Source organism: Chamaea fasciata, unplaced genomic scaffold, assembly GCF_029207755.1.
Source record: "Chamaea fasciata isolate MVZ Bird 193981 ecotype frontalis unplaced genomic scaffold, bChaFas1.0.hap1 SCAF_2, whole genome shotgun sequence".
Taxonomy (NCBI): domain Eukaryota; kingdom Metazoa; phylum Chordata; class Aves; order Passeriformes; family Sylviidae; genus Chamaea; species Chamaea fasciata.
In genome coordinates, this window is record NW_027094087.1 from 108,256,128 (window position 1) to 108,270,674 (window position 14,547).

General features: G+C 40.6%; 1 protein-coding gene across 3 annotated transcripts in view; it reads left to right on the forward strand.

Moving 5' to 3' along the window:
• Positions 1–11,981, forward strand: part of SYTL5 (synaptotagmin like 5) — a 79,992-nt gene extending 68,011 nt beyond the window's left edge. For all 3 annotated transcript variants that reach the window (XM_066177011.1, XM_066177012.1, XM_066177014.1), the window contains 4 exons: positions 2,471–2,579; positions 4,561–4,696; positions 5,566–5,774; positions 6,386–11,981. In XM_066177011.1, the coding sequence (XP_066033108.1) occupies positions 2,471–2,579; positions 4,561–4,696; positions 5,566–5,774; positions 6,386–6,528 (597 nt within the window). In that variant the 3' untranslated portion in view covers positions 6,529–11,981. The remainder of the gene's footprint in view (positions 1–2,470; positions 2,580–4,560; positions 4,697–5,565; positions 5,775–6,385) is intronic.
• The last annotated feature ends 2,566 nt before the right edge of the window (positions 11,982–14,547 follow it).

Sequence of the window (14,547 nt, forward strand, 5' to 3'; positions counted from 1 at the left end):
AGGCTTGGACTGACATTTAAGAAAGTGTATTTTTCTAATTGAAAAAAATATGTAGGGTGTGCAGCTAATACTGTCACGATTGACTAGATGATTTGGTTTTTCTATGTTAATTACATTTAAGGAAATCATATTGTCTTTTGAGTTTCAGGAGAGGGTGTTTAATTTTTGCCTTTCTATCAGGTGGGAGATGGATCTGTTTGCTCTGTAATTAATTGCTAGGTAATTTCTTTTAATCCTAATGGGAAAATAACCAAAAAAGTAATGAAGTTCTTCTGCTCAGGAAAATAATAATGAGACACTAAGCATTTCGGCCACTGCAGCTGGAAGGTGGTATCTGATTATTTCCAAACCCATTAAAATAATTTTTAATTTACTTCTTTTACTGTCAAAGAAAGCAAACACAGAATTGGTCTTGCCTGCATCCTAAGTTGTTACCAATAATGTTTCTAAACTTAAAATACTGCTAAAGTTCTTGACAAGCAAGGATGATATTTTAAAAAAAAAATCAATTATTGATTTTTGATTTAACAAAAATGAGGGACAGGTTAATATCCATGCAAAATACACACTGTTCTCCTGTATGGACTGCCTGATAGAGACAGGAATGAAGGAATGGCAATCAAACATTTTCTGGGATTTATTACACTGCTTTGTTTGTTTCATCATGAATCATTTAGCTGCTTTAGTGGAAAGGTTGGAGACTTGAAGACGTGTTTCTTCTATGAGCATTGAGAGATCTGTTTTCCAGAGGCGTGTGGTTAAGTCAAAAAGAGTAGAGAAAACAGTTCTGTGGCCAAAGAGGAGACAGAGTATAGAGTCACGTTATATGTGGGCTTGGGGGACAGGGTGACAATTTTTTTCTGTCATTAGGACTTACACCACTGCTTGTCCACTAGTAGAACGAAATAAAAAATAACCTTTGATGCCTTTAGGGGAAACTTGATCCTAAACTTGCTTAGTTTAGGCCATAAGTAAGCAAAACTTAGTTTAAGCCATAAGTGGCTGGCAAAATGAAGATGTGCAAATTATTCCACAGCTGTTCACTTCAGGTTTTCTTTAGTGCTTTGTTGCAGCAGCTGGCATTGGACACTGGTGTTAAGACAGGGCTGTTTCTCTGCCAGTGCAGCAGAGTCTGTGTTGCTCTAAAAATGCTTCAAAGTCACAAAAGGGCCCTGCTGCTATGACTAAAATTGCTTTGTTCTCTGTCCCATCCTTGGGTGCAGACTTAACCCCAGTGAATATGGTCAGTGCCTCAGCCTGGAGTCCGTGAGGTGATGGCAAAGCTGACTCGGAATACATGTTATGAATTCCTGGTGGGGGTTTTTTTAGTTTGTTTTCTCTTGGTAATAGAATTTTGACCTTTGTGGGGTGTCAGGAAACAAGCTGAATGCATGTCAGAGAAATACATTCACAGGTCAGGCCTTCCTCTATAAACAGCTCTTTAAAGGCTTCTGTGGTGCCACCAGCAGTGCTGGAGGATCCTCTCCCTTCACCCATGTCCTTTGTCCCTCTAAAGAAATCAAGATTTGTTCATTTGTACCCAAACCTGAGCACTGCAGCATGTACAGAAATCACATCACAGAATCACAGAATTGTTTGGGTTTGAAAGGGCCTTAAAAATCATCCCATTCCAATCCCCTGCCATGGGCAGGGGCAGTTCTCACTGGACCAGGTTGCTGAGAGCATTTGAGTAGTCCCTACTCCACCAGCGAAGTTAGATCTCCCTCTGTTGCATCCAGTGTTTTTAAAATGTAGTTTCCAACTTCTTAAAATGTGAATGGAAGTTCAGTATCCTGTCAATGAAGGCCTAGTATTATTTTGACAAGGATGGACTGCAGAGCATCAATTGCTTTATTCTGGGTAAGATATACACATTTATAAAAAAGACGTAGAAATGCAGAAATAGTAGCTGTGTAGAAAAGGAAAAGGACACTGGGAATAACAGTTTTTAAGAAGTTTTTCTGTTTCAAAGCTGCAGTCTGCTCTCCCTCACCTTTGTTCCATACACATCTATTCAAATGGTGACTCAGGAGTGACTTCTTTAAAATACATGAAGCTAATTACATTTTAAATCCTGACTGGTAGAAATAAGGGTTGACTTTCATCTTCAATCAGTTACAGTCTATATACTCAGAGATAAGTGTGAGGGGCTTTTTGCTGTTGGTTTTTTTCACTTATGCTAGATAAGTCTCTCCTCTTTGTGTTCACTGAACAGTGTCTAATGCCACAAGGGTTTATTTTCCTGAGAGCTTGCATTCCCTAGCTCAGAAAGTTTTCTAAAATGTGATTGCCTCCAATTTGGAATGTCTAATTATCTGAAAGTGAGCTGGTACAACTTGATATGTTTAAGAAGCGTTTAAAATACTATAGGGATGCATTGATATATTTCTACAGAATTAAAATCAAAAGAAGAAGGCAAATGATTAACTTTGGCTGAATTTCTGGTTTGGTTTGTCTGTTTACTCTTCAGATGGAGGTTGTGACAGATTTTGGACTTCAATACAAAGGAGAACTGACTGTGGTTTTACGTTATATTCCCCCAGACAGAAACCTAATGCTTCCTCTGGGGCAGTTTCAAGGTAAAACAAACATTAATAATGATGATTTTAAAAATCATGTGATGATGATGTATTAAAAAATCCTAACTCAGGGTGAAGTAAGGGTACTGGTGAAGATTGAAATCATACTTTAATATGCTCATTCATAGAATCAGAGAATATTAAGGGATTGGAATGGACCTGAAAGACCATCTAGTCCCAAGGGACACCTTCCCCTACACCAGGTTGTTCAAGGCCTTATCCAACCTGGCTTCAATAGTTATTTGTTGAAATTCTGAACCATGGGGATGTTTCTTTTGCTTCATCCTTTTCTCTTACACTGAACTTAAGGAGTGAGAAAGGAAGAGGAGTTGCAGTCAATGGTTGATGCATGGCTTTGACTTAATTTAAAAAAAAATCCAGACATTAGGTAACACGATCCAGGGCAGCCACAGGGAAAAATTGTCTGCCTTGTAGTCTGAGAGTTCTTATTTCAGCTAGTTATATACAATGTTTAACTGATCAAGTAATAGACTTCACTTAGTTCTTCATGCTTAACTCACCTTAATCTTCCTCCTCATTTTCACCCTTTTGTCACACTGCTTTTCCTCTGCTCAGTCTTACTGTATTACTGCTGCAATTTAGTCCTGTAAAATCTTATTTGAGTTCTTTAGGGTGAGCCATTATTTTCATCAGCAATGAACAAGGGAGAAGAGTTACTATCCCTTTGCATTGTATTAGCATGAGGAGCAGCAATCCTTTGAAGTGAGAGCAATCACTGGGTTGCACCTGAGTGCACATGGATATACCAGATGCAGGTGTATCACTGTCTTGGTGACAGTATTGCTTGTTAGCATTTGATAGATTAGATTTCTTTCTTTTCCTTTCTTCTTTTTTTATGACAGGTGATATTTCCTCTACTAGTTATAAGGTTTACTCAAGGTTTGCTCTCTTAAAAGCTCATTATTATTAGTTCAGTCCAGATACAGTCTGCATTTTTTAAAATTAGTACACTGGGAGGAACCGAGCTAGTTGAGATGGATAATACCTTAGCCCATGTAGCTTATGCAGAAACCATAAACCTGAGACCATGGGAGGTGGGTTATGGAGATTAGGATGCTAATGGCATCATTGCAAAATAGGTCACGTCTCTGGTTCTGGTTCGGGACCTTTGACATATAAAGAAAGTCATGTCCCAGTCCCACGTTCGGGATTGGACCCTTGCCCCCAGATAACCTTGTATATTGTTAAGTTAGCCCCGTCCCTGGGTCTTTGGATGCTGCCCCTCAGACCATGCAGTCTCTGTTATTTTACCACCATTAAAGTTTATTTTTCGGGCACTCCATCATTCCTGCCCCTCTAATTTCGCCATGTTCCCCCAGCTAGACTGGACCCGGAATCACAGTGCCAACTGTGATAGTACATTTTAGCATCACTCCTGATTTTCTTTCCCTGATGTTTTCAGCTTGAATCAGAGTGTACAACCTCTGCTGATAAGAGTTTCTTAGAACCTGCAGCAGCTGCAAGTGCTCGTGTCCTTGTGCTGCTGTCTGGGAGCCCCGTGCCCTCTGCCGTGGTCTCTGAGGAGCAGTGCATCCCCACACACAGCTTACAGCTGGCTCATTTCTGGACTTTTGGCTTTGGGACAGAGGTTTTATAGCTTCCATTGTGGTCCAGAGCTGCCTCAACATCAGCACTGGAAGTGGATTCAGAAAAGAGGGCAGGATTTACTGGGCATGCAATTTTTTGTGTTCAGCAGAGCAATCCTCAAATACTTATACTGGTACAGGACTTCAGATAGAGCATGTTGTTGTGCCCTGCAAGGACTAGCCAGTTATTCCATGATCAAGTTCTTCATCAAATATGGAGTGATTTTCTGCCCCTGCCTTAATAAGGAATGCTTTAATCCCATTGCAATAAACTACTTTTGAAAATCTAGCCAAGACAATTTACATTTCCAAATCAGTCTTACAGTGTATATATAATTTCTGATTGTAATTTTGCAACTTTGTTCTATGCTTAGGAAAGAGAGGATTTAAAAAAGGAAAAAAAGGAGACTCTCATCTGCCATCTGGAGGCATATTAGAAGTCCTCATCAAAGAAGCAAAGAATTTAACTGCAGTGAAATCAGGAGGCACATCTGATACTTTTGTGAAAGGGTTTGTGGGGTTTTTTTCCTCTCCTTTTTTTAATGACTGCACCGGATCTAATTTAAGATTTGTGTCACGTGCCTATAAGCATGTGGGTACACAAAAAATTTACATAGTATGACAATATATGTGTGGTTTTTTAGATATGCAGCATTTTGTGTTGGACACTCAAAATCCAAACTACACAGAATGCTTGTGTTTGAAAAAAATGAACATAACCCTGCAGCTCTCATTATAATGGATTTCTCATAAATGTAGGTTATGCATTATAAATGTTACATTTAGGAAGTAATAGATATCTTAAAGCATTTTCCTTTGCCAGTTTTTGCTCTGAATGCTAGTTTTCAGGCTTGCTGATTTCTAGATATGTTCCAATTCATAATAATGGGTTGAGTGTTGTTGGAGTCCACAGGAAACATCCTGTCTTTAATTCCCTGGTGGAGCTTGGAATTTATCTTGATCTTCTGCTGTGCTTAAAACTATCACTCAGCACATACATTTCAAATAGAAAAAGTAATTTTCATTTCTTTCTGGACAATCTCGTGCTTTGAGAGGGAACTGGACAAGATGACTCCAGAGAGGTCCCTTCTAGCCAATGTTTTTATGACTCTGTCTATATTTAGCCTCACTGAAACAAAATGTTTGTGGTCGAGACTTGGGGCAAGAAGACCTAATTCAATTTCTGTTTGTGGTAACTGACACTGTAGGTATGAGAACAAATGGAGCACAAATGTAAAATAAGAACTTGACGTAGATGCTTAATAATAGTGGGGAGATGGAGGCCTGATCTTATTTGAGCCTCTACATGATTGCTCTATATTGTGAATACTATGTGAAAATCCATCTCCATATTCACTTTCCTTTTCTTTATCTCCCAGATACCTGCTCCCAGATGACAGCAAAGCTACAAAACACAAAACTCCCATAGTAAAAAAGAGTGTGAACCCCCAGTGGAATCACACCTTTGCCTTCAGTGGCTTGAATTCAAGGGACATACAGAATGTCTGCCTGGAACTCACTGTGTGGGACAAGGAATCTCTTTCCAGTAATATTTTTTTGGGAGGTGTCCGTTTGAGCACTGGAAATGGTAAGGTCCTATCTGACTCATGTTGCTTTTCTTATTCTGCTCTCCTCTTTCCTTACCCGACGTGATTCATGTGTATGAATGACAGAAATGTTACTGAGTGTTTTGAAAATATACAGGAAATTGTGGAACTTGAAAATGGAGAAAAGGCAACATGGAGATAAGCTGTAGATGATTTAGTTCTTTCCTCCACTGAATGAGACACAAGAATTATGTGCCCATTCGTATTTCTGCACAGTCTAAAAGAACTGTGAATACCCTGGGAAGCATTCCTTAGCATCCCAGTGAGAAGCGAACTACTCCTGCCCAGCAGCAGCCTTTCTGCTGATGATGGTGTGAGCTGGAATAGGTGTGAATCCATTCCTCCTGTGTTGGGCAAAAGTTGTTTGTGGTGCAGTGCGGGGAGGTTTATGAGCCTCTGCCTGTGTTCCTGAAGGAGGTCAATGACAAACTGGGGCTCTCCAGGAGCTGCCTGTTCTCAGTACAACTCCCTGTACAAGTGGAAGTGTAAAGTGCTTGTCATTTGTCTTGTGCACTGTTGTAGTAAACGAGCAATGATGTAATCCAGCTGCTTCCTAAAATGGCAAATTCCCTCATGTTTTTGCAATTGCCAGGTGTAAGCAATGGCAAGGAGGTTGACTGGATGGACTCTCAAGGGGAAGAGCAGCTCCTCTGGCAGAAGATGATTGACAGTCCAGGAGCTGCAGTGGAAGGGGTGTTAATGCTGAGATCCAGCATGGGAAAACGCAGACTCTGAAAGACTTTAACTACTGGGGGGTGCCACAGGTACTCCTGGCTTCAGTGGTGTCCAGGCTCTTGTCACTCTGCCCATTTGAACTTGAGAAGGGTTGTACCCTTTGCCTTGGATATTAAGGCTCTGAGTGAGATTTTAATGCATTCTGCACTTTCATGCACATGTTCTTTACCCAGGCTTCTTGTGTGAATTATTGCTCCTGAAGCCAGTGAGAACTGGACCTTGCGCAGAGACCAGACTGGCTTTCCCTGTCCCTTCTGGTGGCTGGTGTGCAGCTGATGAACATTTTGCCTGAGGGCTGCTCAGAGTGAGCAAATTCTCTTGCTGGTCATTTAGTGAGTAACACAGGTTTATGAATCTCCTCCTGGCTCAGAGATGGCCCAGCAGGCAGCAGTGGCACGGTACAAGCAGATTCAGAGTGAGTCTGTGTTTTGGTGTTTGTAAATTAAGAAGCCATAATGTCGTGAAGGACAACAAACAGTGTTTCTTTATTGTGTTAGCTTGTTGGGCTGTGCAGTGGTGCAGCACAACAGGCTTGGGACCAAAACCCATCTGGGCAGGGCCAATGCAGTGTGTTGCACCCTAGAAACAGGCAGCAGTGAGCTGGTGGGCAGTGCTGGTGTCCTGGCATACTCTGGGTGTTTTAATCCACATATATAAAAGGCAGACTTGGTTCAACATAATCAAAACAGCCTCTCATGAAAATAAATCATAACAAATCCTCAAACACTTTTCCAGAACTACATGATGCTCCTGTGTTTTTCATTCAGTTGACAGCTCTAGCCAAGACCTCCTGATGTCATTGAGCAGAGGGAATATGTCCACATGCCAGTCCCCATCTGATGTGTTGCTGAGATGAGACACATGCCAGGTTTGGATGGAGTTAGCTAAAACTTGTTTCAACAGATTGTATAGAACAGAATGGGATTAAAGCACATGCCAAAATGATTTGCATAACTGTAAAATCTTCTCTGAATGGGCTGGGGTCTCGTTCAGGCCCGTGCACCTTATTTATAATCCATGTAGGACATTGTTTCTCCTGAACATCCTCCAGCAGATTTAGTGATGAGTGGGTCTTGGCCAATACAATCATTAATCTTATTAACTGTGTGACAATTGTTCAACAGTAATTTTGTGATTCCTCAAGGTATAAGACAAAGGAAGATCAGGAAACTGAGTGAACAGCAGTCCTTCTGAATTTTCCACAATCAGAGCACAGCTTTCTATTTGCACTAGTAAAGTAATCTATAGCTATTCCTACGTTTTTATTTCTCCCCCAAAGTTTATTGCAGGAAATTGAGATTGAACAACAGAATATGAACAGATAGCTAAGCAACTACAGCTGGAGATTTTGACATCTGTAGTTGTCCTAGTGTACAATTAAGTACATGTATTTAGAGCTGAATTCAAAACCTTAAAATGTAATTTTCTTTTCTTTTTAAGATACTTTATGCTGTTTTTTTGTTGGAGTGGCTGGAAACTGCAGGGAAGTTTTCAGCCAGTCTTCTAAAATCATAATATTGGATTTTAAAAACTATTTTTTTGTGCTGAAAACAGTGGTTTTAATAAAATTATTTGCTTCATTATACATAAGTTATTTCAAAATTCTCATATGACTTTTAAAAGTCACTGGAGGTACTGCTTGCCCAGTTGGAGACTCACCATTTTCAGAAATTACTGAGTCATCTTTGAAAATGAAAATTCTCCTACAGAATCTCAGATTGGGAACCAGTGATTACTCGAGAAAACTGACTTTATTTTTCTTCCTTATCTTTTCTCCATTTTCTTCTGAAGTTCAGCTCAAATTGGGCAGAGGAAAGTCTAGTTTGGTTTTAGCTGACTTTTAATTTTTCCAACCTAAATGATTCTGTCATTCTACAATTCTATGCCGCAGATGCTGTGAGCTGATAAATTGGAGCACAAATATCAAGCACATGACATTTTATGACCTTGTTCTTATCACAAGAGTCTGTCTTCAAGTATTAGATTATTTTTTAATCAATATCTTCTGAAGTGAAACCAAACCTAGCTTTTGACACCTGAACTACCTCTCTCTTTAACAGAATTGTTTTGAATAGCCTTGGTTGGTTGTACTACAAACCTGAATTTATTTTGAGAATAATAATATTATATTGACATGTAGGCACAAACTTGTTTTCTTTTGCTAGAAGTTGTTTCAGACAGATAAACTTGTTGAATCTAAAGAAAATGGTTCTTTGAGGTAAAATTCCAGCTCAAGTTGTAGAGGAACATTAGTCTGTTGAATGGTTTGGTTTGATTAATTTTGATGGTGAAAACGGCAAAAATAATAACAAAAAAACTCCGTCAAGTTGGACCTTGGAATGGGCATTATTTCATTTGCCAAACTGAAAAAACCTTAAAATTATTTTAAATTGAATTTACTTTTGCATGGGACCCAAGAATTTGCCTAATTTTTGAATAGTACTTCCTAACCTCCTAAGCATGAACAGTTTTAGCTAAACCATATCTTGCTATGAAACAAAAAAAAAAAAAAAAAAAATTGTCTTTTATGGCTTCAACTTCCGCCCATTTTGGTCCTAAAACAGAGTTTGTGATGAATGGTCTCATCTGGGAAGTGTAACCCAGCACATACATGGGCTCTAAGCTCTGCCTTTTCCTTCCAAAGGGCCAAAATGTCACTCTGAGCCCACACCTGCAATTGCAGGCTGGGCTATGAGCAGGCTTCAGTTCAGCCCCTGGAAGGAAAGGTTTCACCTGGGATGGAATTTTGGCCAAGGTGGTGGTGTTTGCCATTGCTGGGGTTTGGGGTAGAACAGGGAAATGACCTCCTGGGTTAGCAGGGACAGTACTGCAGCATGGTGTCAATAAAAAAGGTGTCACTCTCACCAGAGCCTGGGAGAGATGATGAGCATCAGATAAACATTGGAGCAATTTGGAAAAGTTCTGCTGGTCTCTGATTTTATCAGCTCAATTGTATCATCTGATTTATGGAAAAATGTCACATTTAATTATGTCTCATCTCTTTGTTCTCTCCTTCTGTAAAGATGGTTTATGGTTTGGAAAAGGCACAAGATGATTAACTGCAGATGTGATTTCTTGTTTCCCGGATATTTGAATTAATTGCCCATAATTGTGAGTCATCATGGGCTGCGTGTTACCAGGCTGAACAAAAAAAGTCAGAAAGCCAGGAATTAGACCAAAGCCTTCCTTTTCTATCTGTGTTTATGGTATTAAAGGTGCATGAATGGTTTATTCAAAGCTAATTTTTAGGAGGAAATAGCCACAATTTTAACACTGATTCATAAACTCCTGTCCTAAGTAAACAGATACAGCAAGCTGATGTTTCTGAAGTCTTTTTCTAAACAGACCTGAACAACTGAAGCTGCATCAGTGGAGATGAAATCTGCTCTATGGTGGGTGTAGAAAGTGTGGTACAAAACACAATTTACCACATCTTTTTTCCAGCAAGGTTAGGGATTAAATTTTCAGAGTTTGACCCATTAAAGAAGAATAAAAGTGCAACTTTTGCTGTAAAAGGTCAAGTTGGGCCAGTAAACACATCTATAGACAGCACCAGTAACTATCAAAAAGAGCTGATGCCATGGGCTTTCCAAGCCCTGCCAACAGATTTTGGTACCCAGCCCCGCTCTTTGGTGGTTTTTTTTCTATCAGCTGTTATGAGGGCTTAAGGCTTCTAAACCTTCTTGCATGTTGAGATACCAAAACCAGGACAAAATAAGTTTGAAATGTCCTTCTTATCTCCTCTACCTCCACCATGTTACACTTGAGTGAGATGAGAGGATAGCTGCAAAGACTGAGGGCTGCTGTTGCCAATTTCCTCTGCTAATCCAAGTGCCACCGTCCTTCTTGAATGCCTTTCAGATGCCACATTTTCGTCCTTTTCCAGCTGTGATGGTTTGAGACAGAAAACATTAGGATGGCGAGCATGTTTTGATCATGGTACATTAGACTGAAAGCTTCTTCTTCTGTGCCTCTTCCAATGCAGATTATGCTGAGGCAGCATGAATAAACCATTCTTATATATTTATTTTTGATTTTTCTTTTCCTGACTTATTAAGCCTTGCTAAATGCAATTATTCTAAGTTGTATTCTGCAAAATATCAACTCAACTGTAACAGCAGAGCAGTCTTTCAGCATCCACTGGTCCTAATTGATAAGGAGAAGTAACAGCAGGGTTGCATTTCAGTCTGGCATAATGACTTCTTTTTTAGTCTGGCATAATTTTGACTTCTTAATGGCTCTGCACATTCCCAGCTTCAGACATGTAAAGTTTGCAATTTGCTCTGTAGCATCAATGAAGAGAAAAGCTGCTTGGGTCTCTTACACCTTTGGAGAAGAGAACAGAGTCCTGTTACCAGAGCTGACTGGTTTGTGGGCTCACACAAGGTAATAAAGAGTTGCACCTGAATCTTTGCAAGGCTCTCTCTTCCCTTCACCCCTCCCTTCTGTTCAGCAGACCCGACCAGAAGGTTCTCCCTGGACAATGATCCGCAGGATCTGGGAGGAGACAGCATCCAGAAGTGATGGGAGAGCCCCACTTACTTTCATCTATAGGAGGTTAAGACTGAAATTTTCCTCTGCTAACATACAGTATTGATTTTCAGCACTTTGCCACCATGACAAGTATCTTCTGAGATCTGACCCATGCATTTTATAAACTTTTTTTAAAAACTAATTAATTTTGGTGTTGTTTTTTTTTTTACCCCCAGAAATGTTAACCTTTGAGAATCCTGGTGAAATGATGGTGAATTCCAGACTCCAGGATGCAGACTTTTATTTGCAGTGATGCCCTTTAGCACAGCTTAGCAGGAGATGCTGACAAGCATGCTAACAGAACCTTACCACTGTGCCCATGAATTCTTCCCTGATGATTTCATGTTTGCAGATGCTGTTTAATAAGTGATAATAATACAGTGTTAATTATACTGTGTATATTGACACTGGAAACTGAATCTCATTTTGCTTTTTAGGTGACTTTTTAGGTTGCTTTTGAAACTCACTCTCGCTGCATCTTGACCTTCTATTTAGATTATTTATTTCAACAATTCTACTTTGTGGCAATAACATTTACATGGCTGTGTGGTACTGCTCCTGACAGCTCTCTGTATATTTTTGAGAATAATTCTAATTGTTGAGGTTTGCCTAAGGCCAAGCACAGTCATTTGTTGCAGCAATTAGAGAATGTCACATATCCCTCGTGCTGCCTTTGTTCTGCTTAAAATCTGTTGCTAGCAATTTGTTTAATTATTCTGGTGGACATGAACAGTAGTAGCAGTAAATGGCATTGCAGTATGTTAAGTTCTGCCCAAATTGAGACAAAGCAATGTTTTCTGCTGAGAACATTTTTGTACTGTGCATTGTACATCATTTTGTGGACAAAGATGGCTGGTAAGACATCTGCAGCTGTTGTCAAGATTTATGTTATGTCTTTTAAATTAAAATACTGAAATGTTGCTGTGTCTTTGTCTCTTCTAAAATTAATTCCAGGAAACTATGTCTCCCAGGAATATCCCATATTATCTCACTGAGGTAAAGACATCACTTATATGTGATGACCAATGCAACGGGCCTGGCATGTCTTCGAAGGTGGGACTCCCTTGATGGTGTCTCTGTCTCTCCTTTTTTGTCTTAAAAGCACTTAAAGTTTAGAAATTAAGCTATTTTTGATTTCATAAGCATTAAATCTGATTTCTTTCAAATATGCAATTCTAAGGAAAAGGGAAGTAAAGCACTCTCTCCCTCCTTGCTATAAAATTATTTTACATGTATATTCACCCTGCCTGCTCACCAGGTCCTCCCCTGCATCTCTGAATCTCCTGCCTCTTCCCTAGCTCAAGGTCTTGCCCACCTGAAAATCCAGGTATGTTCAAAATGCATCTTTTCTGTAATTTCTGGTCCTGATTTCTGTTTTTTTAAATAAGAAAAATCAACAAGCATTCAACCCCCCAATTTACACTTTCAGCAGAGTCATGTCCACTTCAGCTTAGCTCAGAGCTGAGGGCTCTCTTAACTCTTGCTGTGGTCCTCCTGTTCCCTGGGATTTTGTGTTGTGCCACGCCTTCCCAGTGAGAAAGGAGGCAAACTCTGCCCCGGGCTCTGGGCTTGTGCTGCCTCTGCTTACTTTGGAGCAGTCTGAAAGCCTGGCTCAGGTCCTGTACCCAGGCTAAGGGGAGAGCTCAGTGGTCTCTTGGTGAGGTTTGGGCACAGGGTCTTTTGCCCTCACACCCACACCACTGTTGTCTAGCTCGTCCCTGTGCTGGTTCTGGCCTTTTTGGGCAGGTCAGACACTCAAAAACTGGAAGGCAGCTGCAGGCAGAGGAAGAGCCCTCCTGCCATTTCTCTGCTCTCTGTACCTTTGCTCAGGACTGTACTCAAGGACTCGCTTGAGGGTCTGGAAGACACCTCTGTCACTCCTGTACAACTGAACTGGTAGTTCCTCCTCCCCTTCTCTCTGAGGTGATAAGATGACAAATTCTCCTTGTGAATTTGAAGTACGGGCCATCCTAATTATTGAAATTCAGATTTTGGTTACTTTCTGGCTGTGTGGGTGGCAGTGGGAGACATGTTGGTAACTAGATATGGACTAGCACATTCTGCACGGACACTGGTATTCCCATTTGTTCCCTCTGTTTCACAGAGCATGCAGCAGCTGGGTCACTGCTTAAAAGAGGCCAGAAAAAAAATGCATGTGCTCTCCTCAGCTGCCCATGTCCTCACTGGCTCCTCTAGCCCAGGCAGCCTTGCTGCTGCCTTCCAGCATCTACAGGTGGTTTCCCACTCTTCCCTTCACCAAGCTGCCATAAAAACATCCTCCAGCCACAAATGGGAAGAGAGAAATGGGCAGCAGGTACATGGCCAAGAGGAGCCGTGCCAGCTCCTGACAGTGTGAAGCACTCGCTCCCTTTTTGCTTCCTGTGGATGTACAGCAGGAACACAGACTGTGGTGAGTGCCTGGAAGCAATCAAGCACTGAGATTGCACAGCCTGAGCTCTATGATTCCCTCACCTCCATTTAAAAAGTGGGTTGTGATCATAAGAGTATTTAAATATACTCCAGGTTACTCTTTAGCCTCTGCATTTTCATTAATTATGCGATGCAGTCTGACTCATGCTCTTATGTAAGTACTGAGCTGTAATGAAGTCCCATGTTGTGGTCGTTTAGTGCAGGGCTGTAAAGGATCATTGCTGTTTTCATTAAAACACAACACTAGCTGTCCCAGAGGGCTTTGAACTTCAAGAATAGGGTTGTGCAACTTCAATTTTTGTCTCTCTTCTGCAGCTGTAGAGGTGTGTGACAGCAGGGATTGTTCTCATCTAATTAGGTGGATTATTGGGTAGAATCTGGGGAAAATCAGGCTGTTTACAAAGTTGCTTTTTGCTGAGAAACTGCTGCCTCCCACAATTTATCTCAGTAGTTTTGTTTGTTAAAGACGCTGCATGTCAGGAACAGTAATTCTTTTCTCATCTGAAACAACTGAAGTCTTCTGGTTCATACTCAGAACCTCCAGGCTGATGTAAGAACCTCCAGCCCATGACTGTATCCTCACACTGTGAATCTCCTGCAATGAACAGCCTGGAGGTGGGATGAAAAGGATAAGACTTATGGCAGGTCTAGTATTTGTATTTTCAGTCAGATTAGAATTTTGACAGCACTAGGATTAGGGCTACAGCAAGAAGAGCTGTGTTGGTAGTATGAAAGACTCCAGCCAGTGTAACTTAGAGGGAGGAGAATTTTCTGTGAAACCTTTAATTTAAAAAAAGTGCACTGGTGTAGATACTGAACCTTGTTTATGCATTATTTTTCTGGGACCAGAAGTGTACAGGATGAGTTACTGGAATATATTTGCATATATAAGTGCTGGGTTAAAGCCAGAAATACTAAATCCCTTGTTCAAACACTCCCAACAGGCCATTCTACCAAATCCCTGCATACCATACATGCAGGCTGATTTCACTTCAAAACAGAGATGGCACAGGGTATTCTTCCCTGTTCCCCACAAAAATGCACAACAGAAAATGC